At 38.2% G+C, this 14,674-nt stretch overlaps 1 protein-coding gene across 1 annotated transcript in view; it reads right to left on the reverse strand.

Annotated features, from left to right (window-relative positions):
* Positions 1–447: 447 nt before the first annotated feature.
* The window catches only part of Actbeta (inhibin subunit beta), a 30,324-nt gene continuing 16,097 nt past the window's right edge, over positions 448–14,674 (reverse strand). The window contains exons 2-5 of the mRNA XM_071795476.1: positions 8,702–8,922; positions 7,854–8,082; positions 6,833–7,010; positions 448–6,668 (exon numbers count right to left, since the gene is read on the reverse strand). Of these exons, the coding sequence (XP_071651577.1) occupies positions 6,428–6,668; positions 6,833–7,010; positions 7,854–8,082; positions 8,702–8,922 (869 nt within the window). The 3' untranslated portion in view covers positions 448–6,427. The remainder of the gene's footprint in view (positions 6,669–6,832; positions 7,011–7,853; positions 8,083–8,701; positions 8,923–14,674) is intronic.

The raw sequence follows: 14,674 nt of genomic DNA on the forward strand, positions 1-14,674 counted from the left end.
CATAAAAAACGAAGATTTTTCATTAAATCTCAGAATCGATCAGTTTCGCGTTGTATCAAAATACTTGTAATATTGAATTGAATTAACTTATATGTTTTTATATTAAAAATAATTCTAAAAGCGTATTGACAATGTAATAAGAACATATATTTATTTAAAATTAATATTTAACGGATTACACATTCTGAAAGAATAATTTAATTAAATTCGTGATTCGAGACTCGCCATCAAAATTCTCGACAGTTACGTAATACGCCTATATTAAATTTATTTTTAAAAGTATAGGAAGAGTAAAATATGGAGAAAGTCACAATAGTACGTACATATAAAACAAGACAAGAAGTGGATGGTGAAAACTTATCGAAAAGAAAGATGACATTCGGAAGGAATCAGGCAATAATTGTCTTTTTTTTTTTCTGAAAAGGGAATTAACAACTTGCAACTATCTGACATATTTAAGGGGTTTTTATTTCGGAATTGCATCCATCTTTGAAATATATAATTAATATCTCGCAACGGACGCGTTGACCCTGCAGGAAATGCGACGGGAAGAAAGAAGGAATCTTCGCCGAACGCGAAAAAATCACCGACACACAATTTCGTTTCTCCCTTTCTTTTTTTTTCTCCCCGGCTAACGCCGTGCCGAAACTAAGAACTAAGAGAAGATGAGAGAACATGATTTTTCTCTTGGTATCACTCACTTTTCGACCTGTTTTATCCTATCGGGATGATCGCCACTACATTGATCCGCTTTTCTCTTTCGCTCTCCGTTTCTCTCGCTCATTCTCCCCTTCCATCATCTCCATTCTTTTTTCATAAACTTAAGTTATATACAATTAAGTGTTTCGCGTATTCGACTTTTAGAGGATCGGCAGTCTGACCGTACATTTGTTAAGTGCCAATTTTTCCAATTAGATCTTTGAAACTAAAATCACGCTTGAATTGTTGAATGCAATTAAAAGAAATTTTTGTGATACCTTCATACTTTTGAAATCTACTTCTAATAACGTGATTCATAATCAATTTCATTCATATTATTAGTTTCGTGCATAGAGCGATTTGCTGCCAATTTACTGGATTTTCCAAATTTCAAGTCAAAGCTTATTTTCAAAACTTACAACTGCAAGGGTTATTTTAAATTATTATGCTTGTATAATAATATATCGGAGTAATATATTACAGTATAGAATTTCCAACTGCGCCTTTTAGATTTATATTGCAGTACACAATAAACTTCTCTCGCATTTTCTTTCCTCTTTCCCTCACTATCTAGCTTTCTCTATTTTTATTCACGCATACGCACACAAAACACGCATACACATACGCACGCGCAATCGTTTTCCATCGACCATTGCATTTCGCCCCAGTACTCGAAATCGCCTCTGACCGTCACGCGAAATCTTTTTTTTTCTTCCGGTCGACTTCGGAAATCGATTAGACTCGCAATAATCGTGTTATCCTATTGTTAATCGCAGAGAAATTTTGCGCGGATTCTCGGACGACCCTCTCGCAAAATAATCCGCTCGTTGGTCAGCGGCCGGAGAAAATTCGCGTAACGAATTCGCTTCGTATTCGTGAAGGACCGTTATAAGGCACTTTTACCTGCACTACGAAATTGTATCGTTAGATGATCATGACGCGTGTACGCTAACAACATCTGCGCGCTAATAAATATCAGTACTTTTCGAAAACTCGCTATTTAAACTACTCGCTAAACGCAAAAAGTGCGCGGACTCGACGCGCAAGCTCCGAGACGAGAATTCGCTAAAAGGCATTTAAGTGCAAGGGCACTTGCTCGAATTTATTCGCTAAATTGCGCGTTATTATCTTTCCTCGCAAACACTTGTAAAACATTTTTTTTCCTACGTCGTTTGAGCGCGATTGGATTTGCGAGGGGGGAAGAGGGGGGGGGCCTCGTCCGAAACGCGTCTCCTCAGTCTAGAATTCGAGATTTCCGAAGTCGACGTGTGATCGCGCGCGAACGCGATCTGGTTGATATTTTACGCGGCATTCCTCGTGGTGGGAAGTTCTCGTTCCGCCAAAGCGGAAGCGCAATCGCACGCGGGTCGCATCTTCTCGAAGCTCGAAAGCTCAAAATATCCTTCCCTTCTCGCGGAAGTCAGTGCTAGTATAGTATAGAGTGTCAAATCGCGTCGTGTGTGTTTTCCGCGGCGTCGCACGCATCCAGAGCGGCGACCATCGCACCTTCCAAGTTAGCGGATAATTACTGGAAGAGAGAGATAAAAAAGACGTTTTTTTCCGTTTTTTCTTTTTCTTTAAGTTAATTAATTAATTAGTTAGTTGGTTAAACTACTCGAATACTGAGATAGTGACTTTTCGTTTATTATTTCTTGCGCAAGTAACACGTAAGCGATCTATATAAAGTCAGGAACGATAATACGAGAGGAATTATGAATTTGATTTGCTTCCTTTTTCTTCTTCTTTTCGTTTTCTCGTGTTTGAAATTTTATGCACACTGGGTCGCGAAGGTGACGTATTGTCGCCCATCGGATCGGTCGACGAGATCAGCGTCTCAAACGATCACAAAAGTGATTCAAAGCGTCGAATACCTCTCACTTCCTTTGGAGTTTTCGTTCTTAAATTAAGGAGGGTAGACTTTCGTCGGCTCAGCCTTGATGCCTGCGCTCCGTTTTCCTTATGCATATTATTATTAATATTACCTTTTGTGTCATTAAAGTATTATTAAATATGAATATTATCAATATCTTCAGTATTATATTAACGGTACTCTATTATGATTATTATTATTAGCATTATTAATATATTATTGTTCTTCTTATTATTATTTTTGTTATGCATTAACTGTTAATTATTAATAAGTATTATTATTAGTACTGTTATTGTTGTTGCTGTTGTTATTTTGTTATTATTGGTAATATTTGTAGTAATATTATATATTACCATTATAATCATTAATAGTATTAATATTATTGTTATTATTATTATTGTTGTTGCCGTTATTATTATTAATATTACCACCATCATTATTATTATTAATATTATTGTTACTGTTATTACTAATATTATTGTTGTCATTATTTTTTTTTATCATTAGTATCATCATTTTTATCATCACCATCATTATCTTTTTTTCACTTTTTATACATTACGATCGGTACAATGGTCGTAAACGCACTCCTTGAGCTTGTTAAAGGCTTTTTCTTCTTTATCGAGACTTGTACGTACTTATAGTTTTCTTTCCTTCAAAAGGAATTAAGTAGAAAAAAGAAGTAATAGTAGTATAATAGTAGAAGATGAAGAAGTAGAGGAATTCGAAGAAATGTTCCTTAACGGTGCTAGAAATACGCTCGCTTAAAGTCATTCGTAAACTGTACCATGGACGCAAGTAGTTCTTTCTTCTAGCTGAACGGCGGAATGTCTCTAGTCGTATTTATAATTTTCCCTCTCAACACACATACACACACGCACATACACACTCATCTTTTTTACTAATCCTTTCTTGCACCAGCAATTTGAAGAAAAAAAAAGAAAAAAGAATCAGTCGAAGTCGCACCAAGGAAACTTTCGAAGGATTACACCCTCTTTTTCTTCCTCACCACGAATCTTTCTACGATCCCGTTAAAGGGTTACAGGACTCTGAAGTAAAAATTTGGGGAGTTGCAAAAAGTTGTAAAATAATAGGAGTATGAGTTGTTTGTTATCTTTGTTATGTATGTCTGTTAAGTACATTTAACAATATCTTAGTATTAAAAGAATTAGATTTTATAGTGAATATTAACATCATTAACATCACTGTGTTCATTTTTTAGAATAGCATTTTTTAAAACTGTAACCGCACGATAACTTGAGAACGACTTAATCAATTCAATTAACTTCATATCTGACAAAAATGTTTATCATAATTGTATGCACCGGTCTTCATGGATGCTTCTCACAAACTTCATAACTATTTTTTATTTATTTTACAATTAGCTCGTATTTTTCAGTAAAGAGTTAAATTCGACTTTGTATAACACCCATTTTGCAAAATATTGTTTTTTATATCTGCTCCGTTAACCGACAATTATAACTCTAATGAATAAAAAGAATTAATTATACTAATTTCAGAGATCACTTCTGTTGAGGCTAGGATAGTTACCATTGAAGTATGATTCTTTCGCAGAACAGAATTGAAATGGTCACTGCAGTGATGTTAATGCATCATTAAATCATAATTGTCTTATACAAAGGATATATTGTTAAATGTAGTCAACATACATAACAAAAAGTTCGTACTCTTATTAATTTACAATTTTTTACAACTCCTCAATTTTTTCTGACTTTTACTCCTGTTAGGGTCCTATAACCCCTTAATCACACACCGTTCTTCACCCATCGCAATTTACTTTACATCGCCGATCGAATACAATAATACGTTATCGCGCTGTTCACACCCGTTGATTTTCACACCACATTCGCCGTTGTTGTCTCCGCTGTGTTCATTATCGTTACTTAAGCTTTATCGTATTACTTTGATAGTAATTTAGTAATAGTACGACGATACCTTAATAAGGCCCAGTAAGGCTGCGTGGGTCGAACGTGACATTCCCACGAAAAAAATTTTATTTATATCTTTAAGTTTTTTTCTTTCTTTAATTCTTTTCGCGCGCGTCGTTTTGGAACAATAAATCACGTTGACGCATCACGTCTCGAAACGCGTTCGATGAACTGCTTTGGAAAAAAATGTATGCCGCCACTCGAAAATTGTCGCCCAATGTTTCAAGGCATCTTTCCCCCCGTTCCTCGTTTATTGTCGCGTTATTGTTTTTCCGCAATTATCGGTTAGTTCATGCATATTATCCTTTTTTTTTCTCCCGTAATTTCCCGAATCGTTTTCTAATTTTTGACAATCTTGCTGTTAGAAACGTAGCAATTAGACGTATTTTCGGTATACGCATTCCAGCGGACTTTCGCGAGTTCGTTATACCTATCAGCGAAAATACAAACAGCACGTTTTTTCTTTTTTATTCAGATTAAGGAAAATTGCAAAAACTGCTCTTAACATTACGGTACGAGATATCAGGAGTGTGCGGTCTCTCTTTTCAAAATCGCGCGCGTACTCGAATATTGTCATATATTTTTGCGTTTAGCGGATAATCAAATTGTCGGTATGTGTTTATCTGTAAAAATCGTCGAAATATACGCACGCTCGCAACACCCAATCGTAGTTCTAGGGCCAACCTTACGCTTAACAATATAATTAATAATAATAATAATTTTTCTCTCGCTTCTTTTGAACTTATGGGGTACTTTTCATCCCGCCCGTCTAGTTTCCAATCCCCGACCCCGGCACTGGATTTACGTGTACTTATGCGTATAGGTGTGTCGGTGTATATGGCTGCGTATGCGTGCGTGCGTACGTGTGTATTATATATTTATAATATATAATATATATATATATATATATGTATATTTTTTGACTTTTAAATAGCATTTTTATTACTTTTTAAACCGTTACTTTCGATACTTTCACAAGTTTTGCATAAAAAACAAGGCAATTAGAGAGAGATTGAGATTCTTTCTCGTCTTTATACTTAATGCGCGCGCGCGCGCGGCACTCGTACGCGAATATTCTATACTTCGGTTGAATCACGTATGTGTGTATGCGTCCGAGAATGTATATATATATATATTTATATTTATATAATATATACATCTTATATTATATGTATAATCGTAAAAGTCACGTCTTTTACTTTCAATTGTTTTAATTATTCTCTCATTTTCGCTCGCTCTCTTTCTCTCATTCTCATCACGCAACTAATAAAGAAAGACTAAGCTCTTGGGTAAGAATACCGATTCTGAATAACTCTCTCGCGTATCTCTTCTCTGCCTTTTACGATCGCGTACAAATAAACCGGAGAGATATAGATAAATATATTATATATGCGTATTGTAAACGACGCTTTGAAACCCAGACGCCGCGTTTCTTTTCTTCTCTCTTTTTCTTTACAAATTACCAACCGGTAAGATCTAATCTACGTACTCGACCGTTCTATATTTTGTATATATATATATATAGAAAGGCTAATTTTTGTTATTTCATCACCACGCGCTCGGGAACGCAATCGCGTCGATGTGTGGCGTGTAAATCTAGCAAAATTACCTAGTTCTTTTGACTATCTTTGCATACCGTCTACCCTCGGGCGATCGTTTTTAGGAAACCGTCCACGCGCGAACTACTCTTCGAGCTCCGCGCGCTCGATCGATTTCCGGCTCATCGACGTTCCCGTTTTCTACCGCGAGACGAATCTCGCGGAGTTCGGACGGTTTCTGGACCGATTTGTCAGACCGAGTCCGGGCTCGCGGTTACGATTCCGCGATTACTTCTTTTTCTTTTCTTTTTTACAAGGCAGAGCACGACGATTTTCTCTCGAGCGTGCCCTTTCGTTTCCCTGTCGCGTTTTTAAGGACAACCACACTCGTCCACCACCATCTTCGGCAGGTCTCTCTTGATAATGTTCGAGTCCGGGCCGTAGTAGATTAGCGACATGGGCGAGAACTTGAGAGGCGCGCAGCACGGTTGCATGCCGGCCAGCCGGTCCATCTTCCGGTATTCCTCGATTACGTGGGTATAATAGTTGAGAAATGTGTCCGGCGTTCTGTGACCAGCCGCGCAGTCTCCTCTACAGTAATTGGCGTAGTATCTGTCGAGAGAATCCGTATTAGCGTATCGATAGCGACACTCGTGTGCGTTAAAATGTCTCGAAATAGCTAGGTGCTTTCTTTGGGGAATACATCGCTCGAAAATTCATTATTATCCGACTGATTAGGGTTAATATATTATTTGCATTACGAATGGTTTACTCACCCCTGAGGAGCAATAATCCAATCGTCCCACCCAAGCTGAGAAAAGCTGACATAGAACCTCTGCTTGCAGCACTGACCCTTTATCGCGCCGCTGCACTCGATTGCCCGTCTCCTAACGCGCTTCGCGGCCGCTGGATCAGTACGCACGACTAGAAACGGTCTATCCGGATCGTGATCGCCTGAAAGAAAATATTCTAATTACAGCACGCTTCCATATGAGACTAAAGTAGTGATTGTGTTATAAATAATCGTGGAACGTTACTTGATCGATCATGCAGTAATATCTTTCGACGACGCGATTGATCAGAGAATGCTTCAATCTTCTCGAATGAAACAATTATTGATCTCGCAATTATCTGATTGAAAGCTAGCTAAAGTTCTGTATCCTACATGTGTTGCAATATAGTAAAATTATTATAGTAAAAAAAGTTTAATATTAATTCAGGATAATTAGCAAAAATTTCTGCGCTAGTTTGCAAGATAATATTTACAAGAATTTTCCAATCAACGCACTGAGAAAAAAAATTTATTAATCCCAAAAAATATTTAATCCGATACTAGCAACTAAATATTTTAGGTAGTTTAACTAAACATTTTAAATTAATTAATTCTTGATTAAAAATTTTTAAAGGTTGACATGAATGCATATACTTTTTTTAGTGCAACTTAATAATTGTTGAAACAACCAATGTTTAGTTAACTAACTAACATGTTTAGTTGCTCGTATATCGGACTAAATATTTTTTGGGATTAACACATTTTTTTTCTCAGTGCGTAAAGATCAGGTTGGCAAACTTTCTATATCTCCCAAATAGTAAATATTTTAAATTTTGTGCGGACCAAGAAGATATAAATATTTATTTAACTTATAAAGAGAGCAAATTTTTTATTGACGAAATTTAAAATATATAAAAAATTACGCGATCAGTTAATACAAAAATAGACGGTCGTAATTTGCCGACTCCTGAATTAAACGAATAAATTTATCGTGAATTTTTTTTATGACTTGCTTCGGGAATTACCTTTTGGATTTAGGGACGACTCGATTACGTGCGGCGAGTGCCCGTCGAAGGTCGATACGTGGACGTGCGAGCCGCATCCGCTGCAGTCGACGAGCAGCGTCAGTTTATCTTTCGAGTAGTTCGTCGTGTACCATCTGCTGACGACCTTCGTCACGTCGAATTTCTGCCAGCCGAGCTGGCCGACGTTCACCACAAGAGATGTCACCATCTCTAAGTGTTGCCCGAGTTCCTGTAGATTGAACCGCTTATTTCAGATAAAGAGAACTTTATTCTAACGTAATGTAATAATCTCGTAAGGCTGCATTAATGATTTTGTGTGTGTGTGTGTGTGTGTGTGTGTGTGTGTGTCCCCTGAAAGACAAGGACGTTGGAGTAGTATCTTTTCCAAAATAATTAATTTGATTGTGAAAAGTATTTCAATTGTTAAATAAATACATTTTTGGATTTTTGGTCGAATTGTGGGCCGCAAATAATTACAGTTAAAACGAAGGATCACGCATGATATTAAAACTCTGTTATTAGAAATTTGCATGATTTCGCAGGGATGACTGATCCGCACAGTCATTTAGGCTTGGCGAACCTACGGATCCGAGCTCAGTACACTGCATATACTCATATACATTTACACCTCATGCATACACACATATTTTATGAATAATAGATCCACAAATTTGAAAAAAAGTAGAAGATATATCTGATCTAAGGAGAATAAGAAAAATGAGAATAAAAATTAGACCCATACACATATGTTTGATATGAGATGGAGCAGAATGGCGAAAGCTAAAGCTCATTTTTTTATTTATATTATTTAAAAAAAAAAGATCTTTATGAAATTATCGATAGATTACCTTGCCTCGAAGATGCGTCGTGTTACCGCAGTGCACTCTAAATACCCAGAGAGTGATATTTCTTTGGTTTATCTGACTGTGACGATGATGCTGATAGTGATGGGCATGCTTGAGCTCAACTCTTGCCCACAGAGTGGCTCTTTTGATTCTCAGAGGTTCCAATGCCGGTTCGCCGCTCGCCATTGGGAATTCTAGCAATGGCTGGCCGTTCAACGTGTGCCCTGTAACAGAACATGAATATTTTAATTTGGGAAAATTAGATACAAAATTCGGCGGAATTAAATTTGTTATTCGATTTAAATTATCGTAATTTGTAGGATTCTTTGGTGTTCTAATTCGAGATATAGATTATATAAAAAAAATGTTCTCCACATGTCGTAACAGAAGTACGAGACTAAAAGTTTGGCAAAAATATTAAAAGCTATTTACATTTTTTTGCTGAACTGGTAAATTGTAAATATTCTCGTTTGAATAAATTTTTGATAATACGAATCATGAAGGGAGAGAGAGAGAGAGAGAGAGGAGAGGGGCAATTAGCATTTATGAAGAGAAAAAATTTTGAAAATAAAGCGTAGACTGACTATATGCATTATGTGCACAACGCAATGTGTGCAATTGCTAATTTCCGGCGTGTTCACGATAAAAATGTCGCGTCCGCATGGATAGATTTTTCCAGACTTCGTCTTTTTTCTCTTTCCCCTTTGCCATGTACTAGAAATTACGCGCCGGACTTCATTCATATACAGGGTGTCTTACAACCTTCAATCTAAAATTTTACGACAGGTTTCCTGTTGATATTTCCTTAAAGAAAAAGTTCATCTCGGAACACAGCATATTTTTCAAATGTTTTACATTAAACCTTGATAATCAAGCTCTGAACTGAAATTTTAATAAATCAGACTTTCAGGTTCTATCGTTTAATCATGTATATTGTTATTCAATCAAATTGTTAACATCCTGTTCAATCGCGATCCAAAAGCTATCTTCGTCAAAACGAGGTCAAAGAACGGCTGGATTCTCAATCTTATGATATAAAAAAAGAAACTATAGTGTGCCTTTATGTTTCAATTAAGAGAAAGTTCGCTTCTAAATTGATCCTAAAAGAATCTAATCATTGTAATTAAGCTTCGCGCTTCCCACAACCACCCTTTATGTACGCGCATACACACGTAAACACACAAACGCGCGGCACACGTACACGTGCTGCGTTCAACGCTCGTTCACTCGAAAGCGCCGCTTCTCATCTCTCTCTCTCTCTCTTTCTCCCTCTCACTCGTGGAGAGATGTACGTGTGTACACCTGCTTGCGTCTGTGTGGAGCGCGTAGAGTGAAAGCAGGGCGGCTTCATCCTTTAACGGTTTGGTGAGTCACGGACCAGGGTGGGTAGGGATAAGCACAGGGTGTCTGCCGCCCGTCTGCCTTCTGCCTTTCACCGCGCACCCCTTCGCCGTAACCCTCTATCGCCACCGCCACCGCCACCACCGCCGCCACCACCACCACCCACCCGCACCCTCGTCTCCGCAGTCAACTAGCCGCGTCGCTGCGCGCGCTACGACGGCCGATATACACGCGATTATATCGCCGTTCGTCGTCTTTGCGATTGTAATGACTCGCAATGACCGGTAACGTTACGCGAAAATTCCCATGTGATAATTCGCGATCGTTCGCGAATGATTCGACACATGATAACTGTCCGCGATAAGGCCTCGCGAAGACTCGTTGCGATTCGCAGTAACTCGCAACAGGGGATTATCATCCTACTTGTACTGCATTAATGTTGTATATTTTGACAAATTTTCTTAAATTTTCTAACTTTGAAATGTTTCAATTAGAATAATGTCTATCTATCTATCTATCTATCTATCCATCTCTAAACACACACACACGCACACGCATACATATACACTATATAGAATAATATTTTATATATATTATATATAATATATAATATTTCAGAAATTCTCTTTTTTAGATTATGGCCTATTGCAAAAGCATGTAAAGTTGCGAGAGTAGATTTAAAAATTAAATTGCATCAAGGGAAAATGGAGTAATGCCAAAAATGACAGAACTATAAGAGAATTTAATTTCAGCAGAAAATTATAGGAATAGTCAAATTTAAAAAGGTAAAACGTAAATGAAACGTTATAATATTGCAGACGATTCTAGAGGAAAAGATAAGGAAGGTTTCAATCGATTTTACGAAATTCAGAGAGAGCACAATGGAATAATTTCGTAACGTTCTCGTCCTTCGCGAAGGCACCACGCCCGAACATATTCAACTCGATCTTCCTTCCTTTAGGAGATGGAATCGAGAGCCAACCAGAGCGGTGTAGTTTTTTGATGATAAAATTGTCGAATAACTGTACGATATTTCAATTTTACGAATATTTAGAAGATTTAAATTAAATTAAATTAAGCTAAACTAAACCGGACACAATTTTATTGTTTAATTTTATTTATACATTTATTAACTTAAACCTTCTGTTCCTATCAAAAGCATAAATATGAATTATTATCGTAGATACGAGCATTTATCTTCTTTTATAATATCTCTGGATTTTGAGAATTATTATGAAGGCATTTGCGTATAAGCAATACATGATATATCTATACCTATAGTTTAAGATTTGTTAACGTTTCGCATTATGAATTAAACGCGTCCAACTGTGGAACAGGGTAACTTTTTTGTCTCATGATTTAGCGAGAGGAGATTGAGGCGGATATGCGGATGTGGAGGAAAAAGCGCGATATAAAACGCGGCTCCAGAATGCTCCACGTCCTTGGCACATGATCGACAACAAGACTAATACGGATTTTTAGTGGCGGAATACTTGTAGCACGATCGCTCACAAGACGCCGAAATTACGCGTTGGCTTCCCAAACTGGCGTCCCTCCTTAGCGCGCACAGTGTCCCGAAAGTCGCTCATTTTTCTCCGATTGCATCCGGACTGGGAGACATAACGCTTTGCATGAGGATTAAGATGGAAAGAAAGCGTCGTGAGTTTCACGATGGCTGAATGGTTATGTCACCCCTGTATATCGTACTCCCACAAAATTACAACAACCGCGACCGTGAATTCATTTCTCGTTCTCCACATTTCTTCCTCCACATCTTCCTCTCGTCTCCGAGCGATCGTCGTACCAAGTGTATGTTTAAGTCGTAAAAACTTAATATCTGTTACTCCGGGCAAAAACATTCTTACCAAAATCGCCATGTTTGTTGGTTTACATCTTTACATGAAATGTTGGAAATTTTCGACAGGGCACTTATGGCACTCGGTCACTTATTCTTCGAGACTCGACATCTCGATATGATGTACTCTGTCTCGACTTTTCGCTCTGCGTAAAGAATCTCGTATCTTTGAGCTTCCGCACGCTCCTTTACTGGGCTCTCTTTTTGGGCCCTCTCTCTTTTCCTCCCGCTCTCTATTTTTCTCTTTTCCTCTCTCGCTCTGGGTCGCGTGTTCTACATTTTCGTAGTTCGATTTTCTAACGGCCTCGCTCGAGTTTCGAGTGCGTCGTCTGTCGCACATTTCGAGGTCGGTACATCGGGTGGTACTTTTGCCCCCCGTGCGCCGCAATGCGACACCACCACGGGAATCTGCGCCCGGTTCTCTCTTCTCTCATCGCACAGGGGCGACGAGACTTTTTTCTCCTACGACGAATATCATTCGGAATAAATTTCACGCGAGAGGTCGTCAATCGCATGGCACTTTTTTTTTGTACGCGTTTAACGTTGAAGCAGCAGAAGCATAACGCTTCAATAATTGCGTTTTCCCCAATACATTAAATGGTCATTTATCTTATAATTTCTAGCAACATTTTCGTAAACGATTGTATTTCGATTTAGAGTCTTCTAATTGATTAATTTTCGCTATAATTATAAACCGTAGATGATTTCAGAAAAACGAAATTATTTGCATGTCAAATTGGGTTTTGCCAAAAGTGGCAGAGTTACTATAAATGGAAAAGATGATACCGATCAAGTACAGCGTGGCTCCAGATTGTAACGGTGCAGAGTAAACGCTATCGAGCGAATCAAGCTATTAGCATGGCCAAGGTTCGAGTGTTATAGGCCTTATATCATGTCTATTATGTCCTCGATGAGGCAAAATTTTCCGAGAAACGCTCTAAGAATAATCTCACAATACAAAGGATACGTAGGAAACCTAGGAAACAGAATGGAATTTGAAAATGCAAAAGAAACTTCAAGGCTACAAAATAATCTTCCTAAAACACCGAAGGATTGCGATGTAGATTTAATCGATCATTCCGGCAACAAAATAGGTCCATAATTTTCGAGGATGGGGTGGTTAATGGGGTGTGTTGTAAACGTGTGAATCTACAGTGTGTACGAAAACAACGCAGCCTCGTAGTGCATCGCAACCGCGAACGTTAAGTTTAGAAGGAATGACGCTTCCGAGATAACGCGGGTCGTTATTGTTTCTCGAAATAGGTAGATTCTTAAATAATCAGATCTAGCTGGCATGTTATAGAATCGCGAATGCCACGAGCGGCTCACTTGGCTTCGAAAATGATTGGCAAGCTTCTCGTGACCTTGCGTCAAATAACTGCCGCGAGATAACTCGCGTCGTCCTACTTTTGAAATTTTCCCGGCGGCACTTTCTTCCGAAACCGTCGCTTAAGAACCCCTCCGAGATTTCCGCGTTCTCTAATTTAATAGAAAGCCTTTTCATTGGAGGTAGTGTACGGGGCGACGTGGGAAAAAAAAGGTCAGGACTTTTCCGAGTTTAGACCTTAGATATACGGCTCGAGATTCGTAGGTCCTCTGGATTCGTCCTGGAGAAGCTGATATATCGTTCCGACGTCTTTCCGCGCGTCCCCTTCTCCCAGAAGCGCACACAAAGAGACAATCCAAAACCCACCCCTGCTATTTGAGAAATATGCTTTTTATGGAAATTAAATATGATCGATTAGGAAGAGCGAAGAAATATAAATTTTGAGATAAAAGAAAAACACAAATTATTAAAAAGAAACCTTTCTTTTATCATGATTATTTTTATAAGGTCGAAGACAATTTTTCTTTAGTGGAAATATCGAGGATGTGGGGATCGCTTATTATTTAATTTGTAACATTATAATTCCTCGTGACCTAAAGCATAAATTGTGTCGAAAGAAAAGAGATTTTTTATGATTTAAATATAATATATTCGCCATATGGCCTGCATATTTCATATTGTCTTCTGCTTTAAATAATATTATTGAATCCAAAATGAGAAAAAAAAATTTCGCACGCGTCCCTGTCTACTTCATATTCCTCACATCGGTCGCGACCGCGTGTAATCGGGGTTAGCGCGATCTCTCCCGGTGGCGGAGAATAAATTTCGCACACGCGCATGTCAGTAAGGCAAAGTAAGGTCTTTCCGTCGCCAAGTTGTCCATTTGAAACGCGCCACGCTATAGGATATCGAGGAAAAGGCGCGACAGCACCGAAGGAAATCGAGAAAACGTCGCGAAGGATCGAGGGTCGGGGGATTGTGGTCGGGAAACGAGAGGATCGAGAGGATGAGGGAAACGTTTGGGAAAAGAAAGCGACGTTGCCGACGTCGACCTGGCAGTACCTACCGAGTTGCTAGAATCATCCCGCCAAGTGTGTCTGCGAAAGAATGAATTACCGCAGTTAAATCGGGATCGGTTTTCAGCGATATTAGGGATAAGATTAGCTTGGTTTAGACTAAGGCTAAGGTTAGACTAGATTTTGAGACCAAAATGAAGTTAAAAAATGGAATCAAATCAAAATATTTAAAAGACTGTTGCTTAGAAATCGGTAACAAAGGCGCGATATCGTTAACAAATTCGAAATTGACAATCGAGAAAATTAAAAGTGAATGATGAAATGTGGAAGACATTACAATAGTCACGTTCAACGAAAGATAATATTATATTAGCGCTTAGTTAAAGATTTCACTAAACACTCTTTAGCTTATTTATGCTTGACAATCTTTATTATGC

This window comes from Temnothorax longispinosus, chromosome 12 (genome assembly GCF_030848805.1).
Source record: "Temnothorax longispinosus isolate EJ_2023e chromosome 12, Tlon_JGU_v1, whole genome shotgun sequence".
Taxonomy (NCBI): domain Eukaryota; kingdom Metazoa; phylum Arthropoda; class Insecta; order Hymenoptera; family Formicidae; genus Temnothorax; species Temnothorax longispinosus.